This window comes from Podarcis pityusensis (genome assembly GCF_964106645.2).
Source record: "Podarcis pityusensis genome assembly, chromosome: 2".
NCBI classification, from domain to species: domain Eukaryota; kingdom Metazoa; phylum Chordata; class Lepidosauria; order Squamata; family Lacertidae; genus Podarcis; species Podarcis pityusensis.
The window spans coordinates 90734846-90761745 of NC_138029.1; the positions used below are offsets into that span (position 1 = coordinate 90734846).

The following is a 26900-nucleotide window of genomic DNA, read 5'->3' on the forward strand; positions in this document are numbered from 1 at the left end:
AACATGACATACATTTTAGCAGTACTGAAACGTGGGATGGTAAAAGAGGCTGCTTAATGTGTTACACTTCTTTATCTTTTGCTGCATATCTTTATCTGTAGACTGGAGCTCTGGAACTTGTGGCCAATGGGAAACAAGTACTCAAGTGCTCTCTTTTGTGTGTGACTAACAGCCAAATTCTATAGATGTTCCTCCAAGTCCAATGGCCTTACTTAATTTCTGTTCACTTTCAGGGCTGGCTCCACCATGAAGCAACCAATTTGCAGTGGCACCATACGAAGTGGCCATGGCTCCAAACTTCATTTTTTTTTTTAAGAATAATTTTTTATTAACCGACCAATCACATCAAATCAAACCAAATTACATAAATTCCAAATTACACAGCCGAATTTTAAATTTTTGTTGGGGGTACCCATATTTCAAGTTCCAAAGGGATCCAATCAGCTTCTTGCTTCTTACTGCTGTTTTAATGTCCACAAATCTAACCTTATGATGTTCACAGTACTATCCAGTCCTTTCTTATTATTTTTCCACATCTCTTGTTGTTATTTTCATATATTTTTCCTTTCTCTTTGTGACCTCTGATAGTCTCCGCAAGCTGGTTAGAACGCCATGGCTCCAAACTTCAATGGTTTAATGCAAAGGAGATTGGACAAATTCAAGGAAGATAAGATTATCAGTTGTTACTAGTCATGATAACAAGATGCTACCCTCAGGATCAGAAGGCGTATGACTCTGAGTACCAGGTAACGGAGGGAACACCAGGTCATGTCCTATTTGTAGGATTCCTATAGGCATCTGGTTGGCCACTGTGCTGAATAGGATGCTAGATTAAATAAGCCTTTGGTCTGATTCAGCAGTACATTATTTTTGTCAGGGAAGATAGATGGAAGACGGATGAAATGAGTGTCTGAATAGCAAGACTTTTCAAAGTGCTGGAAAAAATAGTGCCACTGATAAATGGCCAGGAAGATTAATTTATAGCTAAGAATTTTTGATGCTTTTGCAAATTATTACTCTGGGTTGGTATCTTTCCAAGAAACCCAATTCTGTGAGCACATATGACTTTCTGAATGCACATGTGCAGCATGGAAATGTGACGCAATGGATCGCCTACAACATTTGTCCGAGTATTGGTATTGCTCGCAATGCACAAAATAGCTATGCAAATTAAGGCTTCTATGCCCCCATAATTTCAAGGACCATTTCTTTGAAAAATAATTCCCATTTATGTTATATGCTCATTCTAAAAGGAGGGTGTGTAAGAGGGCTGCTATTCAATCCTATAGTTATATTGTGTTTTGTAATATATTTTGCATTCTACTTTTGATCTCTGACTCTGAAAATATGTAAGTGAAAATTGGTGGCTATGTTTCAAACGAGTGCTTAATGCAACACTGATTAATAAAATATTGGTTAATGCATTGCTCTTTTGTAATGGAGACAGTACAAAAATAAACACAAATAAACAAATTATTTGCCCTATTGGGGGGAAGGGAAGCCATTTGGCAGGGCTTGATCAAGGCATTTTGCTGCTTGAATTAAAGGTCAAGATGGCTTCCCCTACCATGGCATGTACTTTAAGATCACCAGCAATTAAAATTTTTTCCACGCCGGCTACTTCTTGAAGACACTGACGTGTTGGATTTGGAAGGGTTTACAATGCTTTTGGATGGCATGCATACTTATGGTATGACAAGGTTAAAGCAAATAAGGCCTTTAAGAACCATATTGTCAGAAAATCACTGTTTAATGTCTGGACAAAATATAAAGACTTGCTGGAAAATAAAACTCCAAGGTGGCTTTCACCTTTGGAAGCTAAGGCCCGAAAAAGACCCAATATGGAGGCTAAATGGCCTAAATATTGGGAAATATTAGAAAAAGACGGAGACAATTGGAAATTGCAGAGTTTGGAGAAAATGAAGGATAAAGTGCGAGACTGGTTACATTACGCTCAGATTAAAGAAGTTTTTAAAAATGACAAGAAACTAGGGTTCCAGGTGGAGAAATCGAAACTAGAAACAGAATTGTTAGAACCAAAGACTAAGGTACTTTCAAGGATGTATAACTTGCTGTTAAAATGGAATACACAAGATGAAACGGTTAAATCGGCTATGATAAGGTGGGCACAGGACATTGGGTATAATATCATGTTTGAGGACTGGGAAAGGTTGTGGAGTACTGGGTTGAACTTTACTGCATGCAATGCTTTGAAAGAAAATGTAATGAAAATGATATATAGATGGTATATGACCCCAGTCAAACTTGCAAAAATTTACCACCTGTCTGATAATAAGTGTTGGAAATGTAAAGAGAGTGAAGGAACATTCTTCCACCTCTGGTGGACATGCCCTAAAGTGAAGGCGTTCTGGGAAATGATTTATAATGAACTGAAAAAGGTATTTAAGTATACCTTCACAAAGAAACCAGAGGCCTTTCTTTTGGGTATTGTCGGCCAAGGGGTGGTAAAGAAGGACCGGACATTTTTTATGTATGCAACAACAGCAGCAAGGATACTACTTGCAAAGCACTGGAAAGCTCAAGATCTACCCACACTGGAAGAATGGCAGATGCAACTGATAGACTACATGGAACTGGCTGAGATGACCGGCAGAATTCGTGACCTGGGAGAAGAGAAGATGGAGGAGGATTGGAAGAAATTTAAGAATTATTTACAAAAATATTGCAATTTGAGTGAATGCTAAGCAGGATGCTAGATCATAAATAATTGAGCACCACTAACTTAGATGACTTAAGATAATAAGTGAGATTGAGAAAATATAACTCTTTCTGAGAATTATAAGATTATAAATATATAGATGGGATACAAGAATGTAAATAAGATAATAAATTGCTGGTAAAAAGTTATAACGATGAAAGTGGGAGCGGGAGATGTGAGGAAGTCCAAAAAAAAATATGTGAAAGTATGTTAAGATATTTGTTATACTGCCTGTTACATTTATTCTTATTGTAAACTCCAATAAATATTTTTTTAAAAAAATAAATAAATTTTTTTCCACGCCGGAGATGGGATAGCCACATGCAGTGCACTTGAGAGAAGTAGGCTGGCATAGGGCAGGCCATGTGGTACACACCACTCTGTCCTCTCAACATCTTAGTGCTGTTCTCCTAGCATTTGCCAGCTGAGGCAGCCACCTTACTCTATATAATGGTAGGGCTGGCTCTGCTGTTAGGTCTCTGCATCAGGCTGCAAAATGTCTTGGGCTAGCTACACATGTAGTTGAATACAGTTTATTACAGGGCACAAAGAAACCAGTTGGCTTATCAATAGAATCCATTTAAAAAAACACACAACAACAACTCCATAATTTTCCTGGCAGCCTCGCCTCTCATATGGTAACATTTATGTTTTTTTTAGTTCATTGAAATTGTTTACACCCATTTTTGTCCATTATCAGATTTACTCCTCATACAATAAGCTATCTGGAACTTTTCTGTGCTTCTGGAAAATCCTGTGCTCTGTGACATTGTGAATTAACCTGAGCCAAAATTTAAGTTGCCTAAATGATCATTAGCACCTCCAACATGTGTGTCTTAGACGGTGTTGTTTATAAGATCTGACACTTCCTCCAGGCGTCTACAAGGTACACCACCACTGTACTGATAACTCGGAAGGAACTGATTTCTTGCAGGCCATTTGTAGTTTGTGAATTAATCTTAACTGTCAACGTTTATAATAAATGCTGATAGAAACTGTCTGCACCATTTTATACAAAACAGCCTAAGGCAAACAGGACATAACTGCTGCTGGGTGTTTGAGTAATAACTTGCAATGGAATCCTGCACATGCCTACTCAGAAGGAAGCTCTACTGACGTCAATGGGACTTACTCCCAGATAAGGGTGAAGTTGTATGGGCACATCTAGGACTAAACCACTAGTAAACAGCCACCATAAGTATGAGCATTGTACCCTTTTAAAACAAAGCTGTAAAATAATTATTCTGTAGTTCAGGTTTAAGGCAATTTATAGCAGTGCATTACTTCAATGTGTATGCAAGCATTCACACACACACAAAAAAGCCTGGAACAAAATGTTGCAGTGCAGAGTGGAAGCTCTATCCATCCACCCCTTCCATTCAACTCCAATCCCTGCAACAGACACTTAGCATTCTGTGGCTACTACTCAGTGATTCTTAAAGTAAACCCTACACAAATCTGGAGTCGAGTCCCTAAGACGGTTGGATGATGCCTTGTACACCTCCTTCTGGCAACTCCTGCAGCCAAGCTGGTGCCAAATGTATTGCTCTGCTTTCCTTTGGACCACACCAGTGAGGCTGAGAGGGGGTCTTGACATTTGGGCAGCCCAGGACCTCTATACACACTGCCCAGGCTTGTGCCCTGGAGAGGTCACCTCTGTGCTGCTAACACAACAAAAACAACACAAGAGGCAACAGTTATGAGTTACCGCTCTCTGTGGCCACAGCAGGCGCTGTGATTCTCCAGTAGTTTGACTTCACCCCAGCGGAGCTCTCCATTGTCTCTCAAGACAGACAGATAGCAACAACTAAGGGCCATGCTTAGGCCATTAAGTCACCAAGAAGCTGGCCTGGCCACTTCACCAACTGAATCCATCATTAGCTTTTAGCCCTTGTGGATCCAGGAACCCAGAAATTAGAAAAGACTCAGGCATCATACAGGCTAACCTTCCCAAACTTACAACATGATGCAAGATTATCAACAGGAATATGAATCTTGCACTTTGACGCTGCTTAGACATGCAAAAAATAGTTTCTATAGTAATACAATTCACGTGACAGTTTCTAGATGACAGAACTTAATTGCAAACCAATGATTCATATCATACAGCATTCAAAATGAGATTATGCTATTTGCCTTGTAGAACGGCTATAATGAAGGGTAAATATTACAAAATAGAGAGGGAGAACTACAGATTAAAGGCTGGGCTATTGCATTTTAGTATTATGCTCCCCCACTTCCTCCTAGAAGCTGTAGTTTATAAGATCTCTGGAACACCCACTGATGTAAAAAGAGATTACTTATCTGTTGCAATCATTTCTGTTTCACAAATGTGTCCAATAGGCTCTCTTATGAAAGATGTGGATTTTACTGCTGGTAGCATCCTGTCACTTTACCTATCTACCTGCAGGGTAAATGTTAATACTTTGCTTTTTTGTCATTGCTGTTTGGGTGCAGTATAGGGGAAGAAAGGAACAGAAGGCTTGCTATATTCTGGGAAATGCAATGAAATGCTAAAAACATTAATCAATTTCACAGCAAAAACACCAAAATTTATATTCAGAAATGCAGCACTGAAGAGAGAAAAGAAGTTAATCACTGAAGGTCATATTATCTAAAATTAAATTCTTATTGTGAATGCAAGAACACATTCTGAATGAAAATGAAAATTGTTTCAATATGATATGGCACAAAAATCCACATTTATTTTAATATGGTAATATTTATTTCAACCAAAAACATATTCTCTTAAAAACACATTCTGTTTATATGGGAAGGAGTGGCAGAATCTTATAAGACACAAGCTCATGCTCAAAGCAACGGTGGTGGTTGGGGATTCCTTCCTTTCTAGCTCTCCGCTGGGTGCTGGGGGAATCCCAGAAATACTCCAAAAGCAGCAGAGAAGTCTTACTGCTCTCCAAGCATCTCAGAAGTCCGCACTTTTCATCATGCTCAGGAGAAGTACACCAATGCTTCCTGATGCTGCCCTCACCAGATCAAAAGACATGCTCACTTGTGGTAAGCAGACAAGCGCATATGTGGAGCTGGATCAAGACGTACAGTTGTTCGGGGTTCTCCCTCTTTTCCCAATGTGACCTACCCCTTAACTTCCCCAAATATTCAACTCCTCCTCTGTTGTGCAGGCCTTCTGGTTGTTGGATGTGTTAGATTTGGGCCCACCATCCATTGTTGATACTGCACTACACTTCGACTGTTGTGATCAGCAGAGTATGCACAAGTCCAGCAGAGTAGAGTAGTAGTTTGGACTTGATATCCTGCTTTATCACTACCCTAAGGAGTCTCAAAGCGGCTAACATTCTCCTTTCCCTTCCTCCCCCACAACAAACACTCTGTGAGGTGAGTGAGGCTGAGAGACTTCAGAGAAGTGTGACTAGCCCAAGGTCACCCAGCAGCTGCATGTGGAGGGGCGGAGACGCGAACCCGGTTCCCCAGATTACGAGTCCACTGCTCTTAACCACTACACCACACTTGCTCTCAAGAGACTTCAAGCACATCAGGGTTTTCCTGCTTTCCAGTAGTTACCCTTTTTCAGAGTCCCCAGTTAAGACACCTCCTTTCCCACTCAGCTCAGTTCAAAGTAGGTGTTGCCTCATGGCACAAGACAAGCATAAGCACACTAGGGACATAAACTTTAGGAGATGCTGGTACACCATGAACTAATCTACGGTAATGAAATTCTCTGGTCTTAGAAATAAACCTTGTAAAGATGCAAGCATACAGAGAGATCCACTAGCACTTCACCATGCTAGCTCACCATGCTATGCCAAACCATATAGCATGTAACTGTCAGCTTTGCCACAGATACCTTGCACTGAGCAAAAACCTTACTCTCAGTGAATACTTCTCACCAATGCTGCTGAAGCCGACCTTGGCTTTATACCTGCCACTACACGTACACACATTTCTTAGAGAAAGGGAGGGAGGGAGAGTCGTCCCTCAAGCCTTGGGCTGTTTCCTGTGCAGCTGGGTCTTTCTCTAAACAAAATCCAGACGTGGCAGGTGGGCTACTCAAGACATGGTCCAAGCACTTAGTGCAAATTCACCCATTTTTCCAAATTACGCCAACACTGGTCTGCCCTGTTTCTTCACCTCTAAAATGCCCCTCCACCTCTCTGTGCTTCTCCTGTCCATCCACGTGCCCTTTTCCTACTTTGCTCATCGTCCCTGAAATCCTTACAAAGCTCTCCCTCCTACCAAGAATGTAATTTTCCTAATAGCAGTCCCCTTCACCCCCTACACAAACCTCTGTCTGTTGTTCATTCTGAATACCCCCTTGTTTTTATGCAATCCCACCAGCCAGGTGAGGGAGGTGACCAAGGGCAAGTTTAGTCAGAATTAGGCAGGCTTTTCTGAATGCAATGGGTTACACCTTGGTGAGAGAGCCTAGGATCTGGGCTTACAATCCTTGTTTCCAGCGCTCTAGGACACATGGTGTAGACTCATTACCATACTGTTTATGCCTTCGTATGTGTCAGTAGAGTAATGCTCCTTTTTAGTTTTCACCATGACTGCTGAGTGGGCACCATGTGTCTCGCTTTGTGGATCTGCTGGCCATACATGCAGTCAACACACAAGTTCTGTATGAACAAGTACACTGTGTACAATGTCTAATGAAAGCAAAGTATGCTAAATGCTTAATGGCAGGGTGGATTCTGACTGTAATGGCACAACAATTAAGACTAAGAGAGGTGCTCAGAATGCAATGGTCTGGGGGCAATTATTGCTATTAGCTATACAGAGCCATTTTGGCCCAAGTGCAATGCTTATTAACAACACAGTAGGCTTGTGTTCTTCAAACTGGTGTGCCCTTTAAACCTTGGGGGCACCACAGCAGTTTACCAGGCAGAAACAATTGGGAACGAAGGAACAGCCTGTGGTGGATGTTCAGCCTGTATATAACATTATGATGCATTTGGAAATAAACTGAATGGCAGCTTAAGATGACCTTAGAAGTCCTTGAATGTGATTCAGAAAAGCAGGCGAGTCTGTGCCAAGATGGTGAAAATTGCTTCTGTACCATTCAGAATAAAGGGAATGGAAAAACACTGAGCAGATAACATTGCTAAGGTCACAAGGAAGGTGGATTGTCAGAATGTCAGGGGTTTTTTCTTTCTTGTCCTGCAGTTGCCACTGTAATCGATTTAAGGTTTACAGGATATGTTGGAAATGTCATTAGAAGTGCTGTAAAAATTTGCTCTCCCATTTGATGGGAACACATCCAGAGTGTGAGGCTGCTATAAATAATAACCACATGTTTGTAGTTCCCTCTGCACCCTAGAGGGGAATATAAGTGCGAGTTTAATAAACTATCTGCAGATGCCTGGTTGATAGCAGAATCCCCCAAAAGCCTACAAAGAAATACATACTGTGAAAGGGAAGCTCTGGTTTTGTACAACTGTCTATAAATTGAGCTGGGTGGGAAATCCTGCTGTAACTGGACTTATTTATATGGATTGAATGATATCTTGGGAAAGTAAAACCAAAACCAAAACAACAAGATGAATGGAAGAGGGCGAAGAAATAATACAGAAGACTTTCAGCACGTTCAAAGCACTTCACATAAATTATATTCAGCTAAAGTTCTGTTAGGTACGTTGTTATTATTATTGCTACCTCCATATTTCAGATTTGATATTTATTGCCTCCTTCCTCAACAAGTTACTTGCCTGCAGCAATATATTAACTAAGAAAGGCATCTCCAAGCATCCTGTGGCTGCAATAACTGGTAGTTTGCTAAAAGAATGAAATCCGCCTCAAATTGATGCTCAATTCACTAAACATGAATTACAATCAAGCTGTGTATAAATGTTAGGAAATAACTAAAGATGCAGTGTGGTTGCCAATGTATGCAACTTTCTTTTATAATGAGGGACAGTCCTTATTCCTGAATATCGTTCACAACACTGTCATTTCACAGAAACTTGTGGTATAATGAATGCTACAGAAACACACCCACCCCACCTGCCACCCCCCAAAAAACCTCCTTTCTGAAATTTATTCTGACAATGTTTACTCATAACTACTCAGACTCAGATGAGAGTCTCTTGAAGGATAGAAAAACTTCCATTTGTATGTTAGTAGTGTAAACTGTAGAAGGGACGCGGGTGGCTCTGTGGTCTAAACCACTGAGCCTCTTGGGCTTGCCGATCGGAAGGTTGGCAGTTCGAATCCCTGAGATGGGGTGAGCTTCCGTTGCTCGGTCCCAGCTCCTGCCAACCTAGCAGTTTGAAAGCATACCCCCCCCCCCCCAAAGTGCAAGTAGATAAATAGGTAGGGAAGGTAAACGATGTTTCCGTGCGCTGCTCTGGTTTCGGTGTTCCGTTGCGCCAGAAGCGGCTTAGTCATGTTGGCCCCATGACCTGGAAGCTGTCTGCGGACAAATGCCGGCTCCCTCAGCCTGCAACCCCAGAGTCGTCTGTGACTGGACTTAACTGTCAGGGGTCCTTTACCTTTACCTTTTAGTGTAAACTGTATAGTATGTTGGGAGCCTAGAAAGCAGGGCGATTTCCTGATGATCACACCTTACCAGAAGTATCTGCCCTAGAGGGTGGGCAGGATGGAGATATTACTGTTTATAAAAACCCACAGTACCTACATTTTAGTTATGCAAATTCAGATTCATTCAGATTCCCATTATGATTAAGCATCTGTGCTGCTGGGGTGCTCTTAGCTGAAATACAACATGTCTAACTGAATTCATCAAATGGCACACTATATACATGAATGACCTGGGGAAAGTCCTTTGGAATTCAACAACAGTTATAAAAGGGAAGTTTGGAAAAAATGTAGTTTGCACTTAATTTGTTTTAAAAGAACACTGCTTTAAAGCTACGTTGTGGATAAGGCATGTCAGGTCATATCCCTATAATAAAACTCCTGCTTATCTAAAGAATGGATATACTGTTATCTCCTAACTGCTGAACTGGGTGACCTGCTGGGTTGTTGCTGTCATGTCCTGGCAAAATGAAAAAAGCGTTTTCAGATTAAAAATGATGCAGCCAAGAACTCATGGAAGTGTAAATTACAAAATCTTATTTCACAAGAAATGGCTGAACTTTACAGAGACCTTTTCCCTGCACCACCTGCTAGATGTAATCTTTTGGTCATTGTGTCCTCTCCAGTTACTCTAATGAATTTGTGGCAGATACGAGATTTACCACAACATATTAATCAAATAACTGGAAGTGCTTTGCCTTAGCCGTAAACCTGCAGGGGATAATTCCCCAGGTGCTCAGTGCTGTAGGAATTCAAAATCATCATCATCATCATCATCATTATTGCTTGTGAGTGCTTGGTGCTGTACAAATGTGGAAAATATCCTAGTCAGGTTGCATGGTTCAAGATGATTATGTGGTTCATCTCAGGTGACAAAATTTATTGGGCTGGCCCTGTCTGGAGGGTAATAGATTAGCTACCCAAGTCCTAGTGACTCTTTGTGTAAAAAAATCTCAGCCACATCAAACTGCAGACTGATGTTGCTTTTGTGGAAAGAATAGGCCCTGGATAGAAGAAAAATGGAAGTAAGAAGTGGATTTTGATATATGATTCCAGTAAGTAACAGTAACTGACCTATTGATTAGAGTGTTGAGAAGTTCCATAGAATAATAGAATCATAGAGTTGGAAGAGACCACAAGGGCCATCAAGTCCAACCCCTGCCAAGCAGGAAACACCATCAGAGCACTCCTGACATATGGTTGTCAAGCCTCTGCTTAAAGACCTCCAAAGAAGGAGACGCCACCACACTCCTTGGCAGCAAATTCCACTGTCAAACAGCTCTTACTGTCAGGAAGTTCTTCCTAATGTTTAGGTGGAATCTTCTTTCTTGTAGTTTGGATCCATTGCTCCGTGTCCGCTTCTCTGGAGCAGCAGAAAACAACCTTTCTCCCTCCTCTATGTGACATCCTTTTATATATTTGAACATGGCTATCATATCACCCCTTAACCCCCTCTTCTCCAGGCTAAACATGCCCAGCTCCCTTAGCCGTTCCTCATAAGGCATCGTTTCCAGGCCTTTGACCATTTTGGTTGCCCTCCTCTGGACACGTTCCAGTTTGTCAGTGTTCCAAAACAGATAAAATACAAGCCCTGCTTTACAAATGCATTATAGGTACTGTGGCCATTGGACTATGTAAGATGTGTTTTGTTCAACAATTTTTGTACCTTTGGAACGTGTTGTGTGCTATTGGTCAGCTAATTCTGCCCCATTGACCCAGAGCAAGCAGGAGTCCTATACTTGTCCTCAATGGAGAGTTTCAGAAAGTCTTCTTACTCCTTGCCTTTGTGTGTGTGTGTGTGTGGCTTTATACAGCGTATAGGCTTTGGACCCGGGCTCCATCCTGAGCCTCCCTAGACATACAGTCTCCGTGGCTTTCTTCAGTCCAGTTAACTCAAATACAGAGAAACTGTGACATAATTCAATACAAATGGTTTCTTTGTCTTCTTGCCGCTGAGAGATAGTTTAGACTGCATTTTCAGATCTGTCCTGACATCTCTTAAAAGTACCAGCCAACAGAGAAATAAAATTGAAGTGGAAGTGATAAACGACATCCTTTTAAATAAAACCTTTCAAGGGCCTTTTTTGCAAATTGCGTTGACAGGCATTGTCCTATAAGCAGAGTGGAAAGCCATTAATTGGCTTCATTTTTATCTGCTGTTGCACTTTGAGTTTAAACTAATATTGTTATGTAAAAGTGTTTAAAGTTCCCAGACAGACATAGAAAATGAAAGAAGCATGCGGTATATTCTGAGTATACAAGTACCGAGGCATTAATAGAATCTTACACAATCTGAGCAATTAGTTCTGGTTCAAGGCATGGCCCTTAGTGTATGGCTTCTGCTAGCCACTCTCTGAGGGAAAGTTCCAGTCTCTCACTCCTATATCATATCTCCTTCCTAACCTCAACAGTGCTCTCATCAGGTATTGTTTTCATGTCTGCTTCACCTTCACAGTGTCAACATGACTTTCTAACAAGAACATTTAACGGAACTCCCAAAGACTTATGGCAGGATGTGGATGAGTCAGCAAAGGTGGAATACTTATTTAGAAACAATTTGGTGAAATAGACCCAGTGAACAAAAACACACCACTTAAGACTGGAAACTGAACAAGGTCACTTTCACCACTCTCTGTAGAATTATAAGCAAACATAAACAGTAAACAATGTTAAAGACGAAAAGACAGTATGCATTGAATAATATATTTTGCACGCTTTTTTATATATATAAAAAAGCACAAGCAAATATAGGGGTAGAGACTATTGAATACTTGTATTTGATGAAATTTTATGGAAATGGGGAGTTCTATGCTACTGCAGAACTCTGAAGTTCCACAGCTGTTTTATCACCATAAAGCTCTATTCTGCAGCCTTATGGAAACCCATTTTGGTGTCTCATGAAGAACTCCCAGTTCAGCATCCCCTCCCCTTTTCTGCTCCTGCAATGGTTGTAAAACTTTAAATAATTTACAAGTGCCTGTCCTTCAATGGTACTCCCAAACCAGCCACCTCTGGTGGGCTGCATTGCCTTATAGTAGGGTCAAAAGAGAGTGCTTTCAAGCATATATAGATGTTTCTCATCATTGCTGAGTCACTGCTTTCCATCATCTGGGATACAGGAAATAACCTTCATTTCAAAAGGCTTCCAGGCAGCTTTGTCTGTGATTTCTGAGCACAATTCAAAGTGTCGGTGCTGACCTTTAAAGCCCTAAATGGCCTTGGCTCAGTATACCTAAAGGAGCATCTCCACTCCCATTGTTCAGCCCAGACACTGAGGTCCAGTGCTGAGGGCCTTCTGGCGGTTCCCGCACTACGAGAAGTGAGGTTACAGGGAACCAGGCAGAGGGCCTTCTTGGTAGTGGCGCCCACCCTGTGGAATGCCCTCCCATCAGATGTCAAGGAAATAAGCAACTATCTGACTTTCGGAAGGCATCTGAAGGCAGCCCTGTTTATGGAAGTTTTTAAAATTTGAAATTTTATTCTGTTTTTAGTCTGCTGTTGGGAGCTGCCCAAAGTGGCTGGGAAAATAATAACAATAGCAATTCCCTATAACAGCTCCTGGCATGCTCCAGATGTATCATCATCCTTGACTATTCAGCATAGAGTCTGGGTCCAATGGAAGCTGGGGTCAAACAATACCACAAGGACCACAAGTTCTCCACCCGTGCCATTGCTGAGTGCAGTGCTAGATTACTTTCTGTGTACTGTATATAGGAGGCTGTGACTGTGAGGAGCTCTCCAGAGAAACCCTGGAGAGCGTCTCCCAGTCAGTGCTGAGCTGGCCAGACAGATCAATGGATCAATAGCTCAGCGGTTCCCAAAGTGGGCAGCAGGATTGCCTAAGGAGGTGCCAGAGATGTAAATGGCTATCAAAGTAAGGTTACCAGACAGCCCTGTTTCCCAGGGACAGTCCCCGGATTTACAAATCAGTCCCCTGACAAAATCCATCTATTTAGTAGGAAGTTGAAAAGTGTCCCCAGATTCACTGAAAAAAACCTTGTAACCTTATCTCAAAGTCTTTGTAAAGCTGGTATCTCTGGATCACATTCATCAGTTTTGTTGATTTAATGAAGCTAACTAGTTTTATTTGGATTTGGAATAAATTGGCAATGCTTTGAGTTGTGTTGCTATTATCTTCTCAAGTGGGTCACGCAAACCGCTATTCTGGATAATACTTCTTTTGTAGGTATGTTTGGAGTCAGGGGTGGGGACTGGGAATGAGTTTACAGAACCAAGGGGGAGGGGTGGCCTGAAAAAGTTTGGGAATAACCACAGCTCTAGCTTTTCACAAGGCAGATCCCTATGTTGCCAACAGGAAATCAAGCAGAACTGGAAACCACCTCCGTTCCCTTACTATCAATACAGTGGACACTTGGGTTGCGAATGTGATCCGTGCGGGAGCTGGGAGGCACATTCGCAACCCGCAGCGTTGGCAACCCGCAGAGCGCCACATCTGCACACGCGCGGGTCACAATTCGGTGCTTCTGCGCATGCGCGATTTAGTGTTTCTGCTCATGCACGAGCGCCAAAACCTGGAAATAACCCGTTCAGGTACTTCCGGGTTTGGCGCAGTGCGCAACCCAAAAACACGCAACCTGAAGCGTCTGTAACCCGAGGTATGGCTGTAGAGGGGCTGGGGTATAAATAAATTTATTATTATTATTATTATTATTATGAACATACACACGTCTATGTACAGTAAGCCCTTGAATACAAGACTCTTGAGTCTCCACATCTCTTCCAGGTGGGAAACCAGGCGGCTGCAGGCTGACCTGGCAGGAAATTCATTCCCCAAACACTCTCATCATCAGCCTGCCTGCTCCACTAGCGAACAGCGGCGTAGTAAGCGGAGTCAATTGCCCTCCCTTCCATAACCGCTAACGGGACCTTGTTGCTTCTGCTCCGCTGCAAGGGAATTAGCATGGAGCTCGATTTGCCCCCTCCACTACTTTAAGAAACTACATTACCCATGAGCCTCGGCGCCGGAAACGAGTGCGTGGCGCCAAACAAGCGCGGGTGATTCGGAGTTTGGGAGGCGAGGAGGGCGGAGTTCAGGCACCGGCGGGGAAATCATGTCTGTCCCGGCGGCTGAGTCTCCGTGGCCTCAGCCTCTCCAGGCGCTGAAAGTAAGTAAGGGGCCAGCAAGCGGCGGGGAAGAACCTGCCTGCGAGGCCGGAGGGGTCCTTATCCCTATGGCAAGCGAGGCAAGAAATGCCCAAGAGCGCTTCTGAGCATGTGCGGAGTGTCTGACGCGGAAGAGCCCTCCGCAGCCCCGTATGTTTGTGTAGGTGGGTGGAATGGCTGCTGGAGCAAAAATCAAGGTTTGTCCACTTTGGAAGCTGGGGCCTCCTGGTCGCTTCTCCAAAGGCTCGCCTTGGAGGCGAAGCTTCTCAGAGGCGGCGGCAGAGGGGGCCACACTTAAAGCTTCCACTTTAAGGGGCATCTCTCTTGAAAGGTTGCTGTCTGAGGTCCTCAAATCCTCTGCCGCTCTTGGGTAGTTATGCCGGATTGTATAAGCCAAACAAGCTATAGTTTAGGGCCCCCCAAAAATGTAAAGAAAAAAAACCTGGATGTACATTTCCAAAATATAAGATAAAAAACAAATAAAATAAAACCTACATACAGCAACAGCGTCTTGTGTTGTGTAGGCTCCTAGGATATAACTAATGGGCCCCGCCTGCTAGGATGCTCCCTAAAATAGCACTGGTTTGCTCATTTCTATATGTAGGGTGCTGACGTTCTGCTAAACCACAGAGCCTAGGGTTTGCTGATTGGAAGGTTGGCGGTTCAAATCCCTGTGGCATGGTGAACTCCTGTTGTTTGGTCCAAGCTCCTCCCAACCTAGCAGTTCAAAAGCAAGTCAAAGTGCAAGTAGATAAATAGGTACTGCTCTGGTGGGAAGGTAAACAGCGTTTCCCTGCGCTGCTCTGGTTCGCCAGAAGTGGCTTAGTCATGCTGGCCACATGACCTGGAAGCTGTACGCCGGCTCCCTCGGCCAATAAAGCGAGATGAGCGCCGCAACCCCAGAGTCGGCCACAACTGGACCTAACGGTCAGGTGTACCTTTATCTTTTACATTCTGCTATTTATAATTACAGTGGTACCTCGCAAGACGAATGCCTCGCAAGACAAAAAACTTGCTAGACGAAAGGGTTTTTTGTTTTTTGAGCTGCTTCGCAAGACGATTTTCCCTGTGGGCTTGCTTCGCAAGACGGAAACGTCTTGCAAGTTTGTTTCCTTTTTCTTAACACCGTTAATACAGTTGGGACTTGACTTCGAGGAGCAACTCATAGAACGCGGTGTGGTAGCCTTTTTTGAGGTTTTTAAAGACTTTGGTGATTTTTGAAGCTTTTCCAAAACTTTCCCGACACCGTGCTTCGCAAGACGAAAAAAATCGCAAGACGACAAAACTCGCGGAACGAATTAATTTCGTCTTGCGAGGCACCACTGTATTAGTAGTTTGCATCATATATTTACACCTGTTATTATTTCATGTTACGGTTTCTAGAGACTAGATTATGAGTCTTTGTAAATTGTGTTTCTAAAGGAACTTTCGTTATTGCCAAATGCCAATGTGTTTGCATTATTAAGTTTGTTATGAATAAAAAATCATTTAAAGTTAGAGCTTAATAATTATTTCACTATGAATATCCTTCTTCTTAATTGCGTTTCACTATTAATATACTTCCTAATTGTATTTCAGTTCAACAATTACTTTGTTAAAATACATATGTTGTTATGTGCAAATGGCTTTAGATATCTATTAGGTCCATAAATTACCATATAGCATATATTCAGCACAAAAAACAAAGGACAGCTGGACATATAAAGGGCCCCAATACTTTCAGTAGCCTAGGGCCTCATCAAACCTAAATCCGTCCCTGCTTGGCAGGTGGTGATATATGCAGGTGTGCATGCACACCTATATATAGCCTATGTATTTACTAACCACATTGATAAAGTGCTCTTAACGATGAAGTCTAAATCCTGAAAATGGTGCTAGATGCAGCTGTTAATATTAACTGCAAGTGAGACCTGCAACAAAATGCAACTTTCTCATAAATTCAGAGCCAGTGTGGTGTAGTGGTTAAGAGCGGTAGTCTCGTAATCTGGGGAACCGGGCTCGCGTCTTCGCTCCTTCACATGCAGCTGCACCTTGGACTAGTCACACTTCTCTGAAGTCTCTCAGCCCCACTCACCTCACAGAGTGTTTGTTGTGGGGGAGGAAGGGAAAGGAGAATGTTAGCCGCTTTGAGACTCCTGAAGGGGAGTGAAAGGCGGGATATCAAATCCAAACTCTTCTTCTTCTAAATTCAGCTTCTTGTTTTACTAAACTTTCAACTTCCAGGGCTAGAGGTGACTGATAAATAGTTGCATTTTTTCCTACACTGGGCAGGATTCACCTTACACTTGCACCTCTGAAACAGGGCTCCCCCCCCATCCCTCTGAGTGTTGGGTGAACCCCCAGAACAGCATGCAGGGGGAGCAAGGATTGTTTCGTCAGGCAAGCTGATACGCTAGCGCACCTGGAACATTTGTGACATTGAATTCTTTGCCCTTTTAAAGAATTTAGCTTCACCCTGAAGCTCTATAAAACTGTACTGAAGCTGTCACAAAGGAGACTTGCACCTCACTCGTGTCTCTGTATGTCTGTGTGAATCATTGTATGCATGCACTTCTTTTAGTGTGTTTTGTTCATCTGCCATGATAAATGTGGAAAAGGTGGTTGCCATATCTACATTGTTTTAAAAATAATGTGTCGGGGAAAAAGATCTGTGTCTGTTTACGCAGGGTAACTTGGTATCATTTCTCAAAAAGGATTAAAATGGTTTCAGGCTTGGCCCCTGATAAACCACCTGTGGGTGTTTCTATCAATAGAGAGCAGAAATCAAATAAAAAACAGATAGCCATGACATTGGGGCAATATCTTTATTAGGCTAAAAGTATTGTCAAAATACTGATTTAGATTTTTTTTTAACGCTGTTTGTAAGCTTGTGGGCAGCGCCTGCTCTTATTTTTGAATTTTGTACAGTACTTAGGATGGTCAACTAAGTTTTCATCTGTGTAGGCCTACTGAAACTAAAGGACATAACTTAGTTATCTTCATTAATTTCAATAGGACTACTCGGAGTAAAACTTAGTTGAATCCCAACTTAAACAATTTTAAGCACAACAAATGTATATTTTGTCAGTAAGTTATTATGTTGCCTCTATTATGTAATTGTGGCGGTAATTTTATCCGGCTGTTCTTTCTCAGTAAATAGTTTCTCCAAATGAGAAACTTTACTTTTGAAATGCAGTCTGAACTGTTCATTTTGCCAGATCTTTATAAACAAACTTTTAAAATCCCATTTCAGGAAGTGGATAACTTGTTGCGTTGTGGAATATGCTTTGACTACTTCAATATTGCAATGATCATTCCCCAGTGTTCACATAATTGTAAGTATACAAGTTATTTATTTCATTTTTGTTTCCTGTTATTGTATTGTTTTATATCAGTGCTTAGTTATTTTTGAATTTTTAAAATCCAATATGTGAGTGCTAACATACATAAACTAGAAATTTAAATCTTTAGGGTAGGGTGGTATTGGGAGTCTGTAATTTACAGAAATTGATGGCAGACTTGTTGATTCACCAGGTTTCATTATAGTTCTGTTATGCTCGTCACAAGTGTCTCTTGCTGTCTGCTTTAAATAGGAGGTTCTTGGTTGCCTGCAACCTATTACGCTACAGTGCCCTGAGTGCAAGGCAACCAGTACAATACAACCTGGTGGTGCTGACCTGACGTCTAACTTGATCCTAAGCATATTTACTTGGAAGCAAGTAGCACTTATTTCTGAATAAGTGTGTTTAGTGATATGGCCGTTGGACCATAGCTAAGGTCCAGGACTCTAAAGTTTGGGATATGCTTATTTTTTTTTATTTGTTTAATTTCATATATGAGTCACTGCCCATAAAATATATTGAAGTGACTTCATAATTTTTTAAAAAATACCCAATTTCATATATAAAAGACAATTATAATAATTAAAAAATATTAAAAACTCTTCCATATGTAAAAACATGGGTGCCAGGAGGAGGCGCAGACAGCTGTCAAAGTCAGTAGTGCATTTGGGGATGGAGAGAGGGAGGCAGAGGCCATTCTCTCAGTATGAGTTCTCATGGATGGTCAGGATGTAAGTTCTCATTTGCTCTCAAGGTCCTTCACTGCAAAACTTAGCACTTGCCCTGGGCCTATGGAAGACATGAAAGTCATATATGGCTGTCATAATGAAGATGGTAAGGAAGCAGTCCTAGCTCAGAGCGTCTGTTATATATGCAAAAGTTCCATGGTTCAACCTCTGGAATTTCCAGGTTGGGCTGGGAGAGAACCGTGTCTGAAATCCTGGAGAGCTACTGCCATTGAGAGTAGACAGTACTCAGCTAGATGGACCAATGGTCTGACTCTGTTTAAGGCAGCTTTTTATCACAGCAAACAATAGAAATATAAGGGTCTAAACTATTTATGGAGCAAAAAGATATGTGGGGCTGCTAAACAAAACTATTTGTGGTCGGGTCTTATTTTAATTGATTTTAGAATAGTTGTATCATTAATTACAGTTGTATGATACAATCAAATTATTAGATACTCAAAGTGACTTGGAAATAGTGGTATGTTTTTCCCACCTTAGGTCTTCTGGATTAGCCTGTTTGTTTGCAAGCATGACTTCCCTTTTTCTACTTTTGTTTGATGATTATCAGAAGTGGATTTACCTTTTAAAACATGAGATTTGCATGCTATTGACCATATGCCATGGTTAGCTGACCTGCAGTATTCAGTTGTGTTTTTTCTGCCCCTCCCCTCAATTACTCCGCTTCTGTCTTCTGCACTACCTTTTTATGTTCTCGGTTTGCATGTAGATCTTTTTGGAGCTTTGCATGAACACCTTTTTAAAAAACCCAATTCTTCAGGAAGTGTGCAGAAGTGAACATTACCAACCTTAGCTATCATGTTTCTCAGTGAGCAAAATGAAGGTTTGTGGGTGGAGGGATATGCAAAATAGTCATTTCTGTTTGTTGTTAATCTTGCAGTACTGATGTCAAGAGCTTTATTTACCTAAGGTACAAGGCTTGCACAAGAGTGATCGACAGGTCTTGTACAAGACCTCCACATTATTATTTTAAAGCCTGCTGCAGGTACTCTGATTAGTTTCCAAGGTAATCGCTCACATTTACTTTGCAGAGATCTTGAGTGACTCACTCCTTTGAAAACCAACATGTCTTCTGCATGCATCTATCAGAGGAAATAAGTGTTTTTCCTTTAGCATTGTGAGCAGCCAGAAACAAAATGGTTTGGTTATTCTCATGCGAGGAGCAAATGGAAATAGGAGTGTGTCAATAAGGACCAGCCACAAAAATATCGTCATATGTGCCACAAGCTACTTACCTAACAATTGTGCTAATGTGCTTCCCCATCACAAGTGACTGCAGATACATGACAAGTTTACTTTCCAGATTTTCTGTGGTAAGATAGAAACTTAAACGTGTGTGAGGTTTTTTGTAAAAAGAAAAAATGACAGGCTGGCATTTTGATGATGGCAATGTCTTGTGCACAGTGCAAAAAAAGACCCTTTTGTGCAATAGGACCCTCGTACCTACGGGACCGCCTCTCCTGGTATGTCCCACAGAGAAATTTACGGTCTGCAAATAAAAACATCCTGAAGATCCCAGGCCACAGAGAGGTTAGGCTGGCCTCAACTAGAGCCAGGGCTTTCTCGGCCGCGGCTCCAATCTGGTGGAACGCTCTGTCACAAGAGACTAGGGCCCTGCGGGACCTGACATCTTTCCGCAGGGCCTGTAAGACAGAGCTGTTCCACCAGGCCTTTGGTCAGGGCGCAGCCTGACCCCCTCCTCTGGCAATCTGCACAGAATTTTGCTTAATGGTTGCCATCAATTTGATTTTAATTAATTTTATAATGAATGTTTTTAGAATGCTGGATTATTTTGATTGTTGTTAGCCGCCCTGAGCCCAGCTTCGGCTGGGGAGGGCGGGATATAAATAAATTTTATTATTATTATTATTCACACCAATTCCACAATAAACTTCCACCTGGGAGCATCCTTCATTCAGTAAACAACTGATCCCGAAAGCTAGCATAGTGTGAGAAAATGTCGCCGTTTACTCTATTTTCATCATTCATAACCTCATGAGCTTCTATTAGGTCTCCTAGATGTGTTTCTCTGAACAAAGAAGTTTCTGCCTCTTTAGTATTTCTTTGCAGGAAAAATATTCACTCATGTTCTTTTCAGCTGTAGTTTCCTGTAGCTGCTGCTGCTCTTATGAAACCCTTTTTGAGATGGGATGACTGCAACTGCAGACAACATTCTGAATATGCCATAGATCTGTATAGTGGCACTGTGAAGATCATATCGTTTAGAGAGCTTCATCCACCTTTGTAAAAATAATAAAAAAGGCTATAGCTCAGATTTTATCAAAACATTGCTGGCATTGTGGTATAGTTCTGACTGTGTTGAACAGCTTGGGGTCCCTTGTCCTGTTTTTCCTTTCTCTGGTGTTTAATGTAGTTGGATATTCCTGAGACTGGGCTGGACAGTAGTTGGCTCTTCTGACTTGGCGATTCAGTTGAGTCCTGTAATTAGTTTTGTAGGTACAGTTCTTCAGACAGAGATCTACTGCCATGTCACCGCAAATATAAATGAGGTGTAGTGCTGAAGACTGTTCTTTTGGTTCAGCTTCAGTGTTTATCTTTAAGTGTGTTCCAGCTCCTCCGGGACATTAATATTGAACATAACATCAACCAGTCCTTTCACGTTCTAAAATGTCTTGGTGCTCAAGGGATTGCAAGACAGACCAATTAAGCTGATCCATATTCATTCAGCTCCAAAGCTTCCCTTCCAGTATGGATTTTCATATATGGCATTTTGAATTATGTATCATTAATTGTGTCGACTACTTAATTGATTGACAGGGTAGATGTTGAACAGGAACTTTGTTAATGGCTCCAGTGCTTCTTAGTATTCATCATAAAAGGTGATGTAAATGGATTAGTTACTAATTTTAGACTTGCATCAACACCAGTGCTATAGTGAACAAGGAATTTGTCACTTATTCAAAACACATCTTAATGTGGTATAGTGGTTTGATGTGAGTTCTGCAAGACCTGGTTGCTGCTTCTTTGATTGTCTCATCTCCACATGGCCTGGAGGGTGGGAACTGTCTGATTCCAGTTACATAGCCTCCTGTTGCTAAAGGAGCCTAGAGAGAAACCCCACTCAATTTGTTATGGGAAGAATTATTGGTAGTAAAGGTTTATGGGCTCTCTGATGAGACGAGGAGGAGCTCATGATGGAGGATGCCCTTGAGCCTTGATGATGCCCTAGATGAGAGCTTGGATACAAGGTTGTCCAGCTGAGAGATGGGCTGTCCAGTTACTGCTTGTGAGAACTAGTGAACTTCCTTGGTATTGGATTTTTCTGTGAGCCTGTTTTTTGCTGCTCTTACGTTGATAAAGATGAACAAACTTCCAGTTTCCCCAGCCTTATTTTAATGCTGCTTCTGTGATGGAAATTAACTGGTTTAAAATGTAACCTTTTGATACTTAAAAGCCTTTCCTGCTGCAGATCCCTTTGTGCTTTGGATTCATTAGTGAAAAATTGTTCAGTTGAATGTGGATATTTTAATTCTTGTGAAAGAAACGTTTTTCATACATTCAGGGTAGCTCTAATTGTAATATTTGTTGGCTTGCTAGTATAACTATATCATTCATTTACTGGTTGGGGCTATATATTTACTGTTCTTGTAAGCTGATTTGAGCATAATGTAATTTGGAATAAGAAGCATATAAATAAATTTGTTGATTTCAAATGGTTGGATTAAACAATGTTGTCCCTTGAGGACAAGAACTTAAAGGTTTTGTTTCCTAAAAGGAGGGGTTGCCTAAAACACTGTCTAGGATCTGGCTGAAATAAAGATGGTTTTTCCAAAACAAAGTATTGATATTCGTGACAGAAGGTAGGCTATTTTTTTCTGCCACAGGCTTCTGACTGTCTAACTTAAAGAACAGGGATGAGTTTCATGTGCTAAACTGAAGAAAAAACCTAAGCTTATGCTACCATTGACCATGGCTGCCTGATGCAAAAGGTTTCCATGCCAATATGGGTTGCTGGATCTTTACCTTCAAAAACACAAGGGAATGTCAACTAACCTAACAATCCACGAAACCTTTAGAACAGCATTTGTTGGAATCCTAGAGTTGGAAGAGACCCTGAGGGTCATCTAACCCAACCCAAAGGTAATTTTGTTCTCACCTGAGCTAATGATTGCACTAGCAGAGCCCCCTGTTTTTATTTTCAAAATTATTTAATCGAATATGTTTTTAATCAAATATTTTTTTAATTGAATATGTTTTTATTTTTTATTTTAATCCACACATCTTGGCTGTAGTTAGAATTCTTTGTAGAAAGAACTGGTGTACATTTACTCCAAGGTGTTCACCTGTACAGGGATGTTCTGAAATGTATGGTTGGTTTATCTTAGGAAGTAGCTGGCAGGACCAAAGTATGGGGTAGCATTTCCTGTTTGCATGTGGTCCATTATTGTCCATTAGATGTATGTTATGAGCTATGAATGTGTTTCATCCTACTTGCAAGGTTGCATTGTATAGTTTTCTCTACTTTGTGAGGCTGCTCTTCTGATAAATATTTTTCACCATTAAAACGATGAGCACAAAGTTAATACGCTGAGGGAAATTGAAACCAATTATGAAATTTACACTCTAAGTTCTGCCAACTGAAAATCAAACTGCAGCACTTCTAGCGCTGCCAAGTAGCCTGGTGTTCTAATTATGTTGTGTTTGTTTTTCCTCCAGATTGTTCTCTCTGCATTCGCAAGTCCCTGTCCTACAAAACTCAGTGCCCTACATGTTGTGTGGTAAGTGTTATTTCCTGTCCTACTGTTTCTGTTGAAGCAAATGCTCTACAGTTCTACAAACTGAGAACACTTGGAGATATTGGAAAATTTTTCTAGTTCAATCAGTGCCTGATTTAGGCATTTTGGGATCTTAAATGGAACAACCTGCCCCCCTTGTTCGATGTATGACTTGGATGGTGAGCAAGCCAGTAGCACAACGTATGGTAAATGCTTAACTTTCTTTCCAGCATAGTCTACTGTCACTTGTAAGTATTTGTAGAGCACAATGTGCATGCAATTAAATTACTGAGATCTTATGGGATTTCCTTGAAGTGCAAATGACTTCACCCAGAACAGACATAGGTTTGCTTTTTTCAGGGTTAAAAACTGAGATATGAAAGCTAGGAGCTAAATGGCACCTTAAACCGAGGGTATAGGCGCAACAATGGAATGTTTAGGTGTGCTTTTTTATAACAAGAATACGAAGCTGAAAACTGCAGCTAAAATATTATGTTCATTTTTCATAATTAACCCCCCCTAATATTCTTTAGAGGGTCTCTTCTCCAGCCTTCAGAGAGTAGCTGGAAGTGGGGAGGCAGAAAAAGGTCTTCCTTTTCTTCCACTGTGCAGTTTTAATCTGAAATCTTAGGCGCAGTACTGCGCCCAGAGCTCTGGAACTGCTCGCGCTAATGAAATTCCCTGTGGCAAAATGCACCTAAAACAATGGGAGTTTCGAACACTGGCCGTTTTACTGTTACTTATTTATACAACATTTTTAAATTTGCAAAACGTAAACTTTAGCCTAGAATTGCTCTCACCACAGCCATATAAGGTAAGACCCATTTCAGAGGGGGGCAATTGAGGCTGAGAATGACCCGCCCAAAATCTTCCATGGGTTTCTACGGCTGTGAAGCAAAGTTTTCAAGGCCTACCACTGAGTTTCCGGCCATCCAGACCTCCTAGGTTCCTAGTCATATGCTCTAATCTAGCCTCTGGCTCACAGTTGTAGCATTCTGTGTGCTTTTAATTGATGCATCCCACCATAAATCTCTCTTGTGACTGCTCAATAAAATTTATTATAAATTAAAATTGAATGCCTAGCTAATAACTGAAGTGTACCCAAACCCTTATGGCTCATGAGATGGTGCTCAGCATTGAGGAACTGTAGCAAATCTGGGAGTAATGTTTCCTAAGTAGCAAATGAAGTCTGTATTATATATGCACAGCATGTTGGCTCTAAATCCATTGTTGGAAAAGTAAATAGCAGGGAGCCATATTTACCCTAAACCATATTGGGATTAGTTGTCGCTTCAAGCTTGTTGGACTTTAGTAGGCTTCTTAAAATGATAAGTTTCACTAAAAACTGAAGCAGAGGTTTTGATAAGCACTGGCAAAGTATGTTTGCCTCTTATTCCCTCCTCCTGAAGGTATGAATCGGACTACAAAGAATGGAAAGTTGGAAGTCTCAGCTTCCTGTCTCCCCTGACGCCTCATGCTGGTTTTGAAAACTGCTTTGTAAATATGTCTGGAGCAAATAACTTGTTTTTGCCTTTGTATCGTCTACATCAAACAATTAGTTTTATTTCAATGGAGCACAGTATGTATCAGCTTGGCACCATACAAGGCAACTAAAAGCAGAAGAAAGATAAATATCAGGCAGTTTTTATAAAAAGAATAATTTATATGCCGCAAACCTTTGTGTTATCTGTATCTGTTTGTTCCACCATTAATTGAAGTTTTATCCTTTTTAAGTTCTCTCTCTAATTTCTCCTCCAACCCCTGAATGTGCCTTAATATTAGCATCTTCAGTATATATCCTTTTGCCTTACAAAAAGCCGTTGCAGCCATAATAAAACAGTGAATTTCTGGCAATTGGAGTTAAGAGTTTATTAGTTTGCCAGTAATAGCTTTTTATAATTTGATAAAAGAAACTTACATTTATAAAACATTTCTCAGATTTTTTGGTAAAAGAGGTGATTTCCCTAGCAGCTTAGATGTTTTAAGGAAAAAGGATGCATACTTGGTTTTTATGTTTTGCTTTCAACATAGCAATTTTTGTGCAGATGATTTGAGATACTGGAAATGTATGAGCGAATTAGCACCCCCTTTGTTCTTTTCTAGGCAGCTACAGAACCCGACCTGAAAAATAACCGGATATTAGATGAACTGGTAAAAACCTTCGATTATGCAAGGTACCCCACATAATTTTGTAAATTTCAGAGTGAGAATGCGGATGTGACTCAATTTCCATTTGGAAATACAGGTTATGCTGAAGTTAAAAATCTAGACCTGTGATGATTCTGATATTGACTAACTTCTAATTTGGTCAGTGGCCATAGTAGATACTCCTATATTCTTGAAACCTTTCACTCATACATACATATATGGAACTTTGGATGACACATTCATGTATAATTCCTACAGTACCACAGTGGTTAGAAGCTGTTCAGAGCAACCAAAGACCGGAAGGGGGGGAGTAGGTGGGGTTAGGCCAGATGCTAAAATACATGCGTTGTGTTCAGACAGTCCCAAATTCAACCCTCAGCATCTCCATTCATGAAAGACCTTTGTCTGAGAGCCCAAAGCCACCCCTAGTCAGGTAGACAATACAAGGCACATATCACAGAATTGTAGAGTTGTGAAGGCCCCCAAGGGTAATCTAGTCCAACCCCCTGCAATGCAGGAATCTCAACATAGAATCACGCTATTGCTGCACCACTAGGAGGTAAATCGTTCGATCTTTCTCATTGTCCCCTCCCAAGTTATTTTTTAAAAATAATAAACAAATGATTGGGAGAACGTGGTGCTCATTGCTTTCCTAATAGCAATTTAATATTCAGAACATCAATTCCTCCAGGTTAATGGCCTGCCAAATGGCAGGGAGTTAAGGAAAGCAAAAGCCACAAATAAATGTGTTTCCTGACAGGAAATCAAGCAGGAGACATCACTTGGCAAGGAGCGAGATAAAATTGTGAAGTGGTTTCAACTTTCTTCTCTTGCGCATGATAGGCCTCAGGCACCCTGTTGGCTTTGAAAGGAATATAAACTAGGGCTGACCTGGAACGGACTTCGTTTACGTGAACATCACTGCCTTCAAAGTCTTCTTCTGAGGGTAGTTTTTTTCAGGGTAGGGCTCAAGAGGAAGTGAACCCTCAGCATATAGTATGGTGATCAGCACCCTCACTATACCAATCATTTTGGGTGACAGTGTTTCATTGTGACCACCATGTTCTGGTTCTAATGAGTAGTAATAATGGCAACAATAAATATCATAGTTGATAATGGCAATATTTGAGTCTTTCCAAGGAAGACTAGGGAACACAGGCGTTGTTTCAGGAGTCATTCAAGAAGGTGGATGCACGAGAATGACAATGAAACCTACATAAGACAACTGGCAAGAGTACTACATGCTGAAAAGTGACTGTTAGGTAATTTAAAAAAACAAAAAAATGTGTGGCAGCGAGCACTCTGTAAGAGAATGGCTGTTGATTCCATTGTAAATTACAACAAGAATTGCTTTTCTTAACCAGAAGCTGTTAATAATTGGATATTTCCTGCCGTTTGGGTGTCTGAACTATGTTACTATCGACTGCTTTGCCTTTTTGCTCCCCCAGTGTAATTTCTTTACTTGGATGACTCAGAGTTCTGTACCTCAGGGGTTCCGCTAAACTTCTAACCTTTCTGTGTGGAGCAAATTGTGTTTTAAAGATGTAGGCAAGGTTGTAGAAAATGTATTGATTCAAGAAAAAAATCCTGA

The 26900-nt window shown here is 41.2% G+C and overlaps 1 protein-coding gene across 2 annotated transcripts in view; it reads left to right on the top strand.

Moving 5' to 3' along the window:
* Window positions 1–14250: 14250 nt before the first annotated feature.
* RAD18 (RAD18 E3 ubiquitin protein ligase) overlaps window positions 14251–26900 on the top strand; it is a 114448-nt gene continuing 101798 nt past the window's right edge. For both annotated transcript variants that reach the window (XM_080995816.1, XM_080995817.1), the window contains exons 1-4: window positions 14251–14361; window positions 17592–17673; window positions 23103–23164; window positions 25265–25335. In XM_080995816.1, coding sequence (XP_080851942.1) covers window positions 14308–14361; window positions 17592–17673; window positions 23103–23164; window positions 25265–25335 — 269 coding nt within the window. In that variant the 5' untranslated portion in view covers window positions 14251–14307. The remainder of the gene's footprint in view (window positions 14362–17591; window positions 17674–23102; window positions 23165–25264; window positions 25336–26900) is intronic.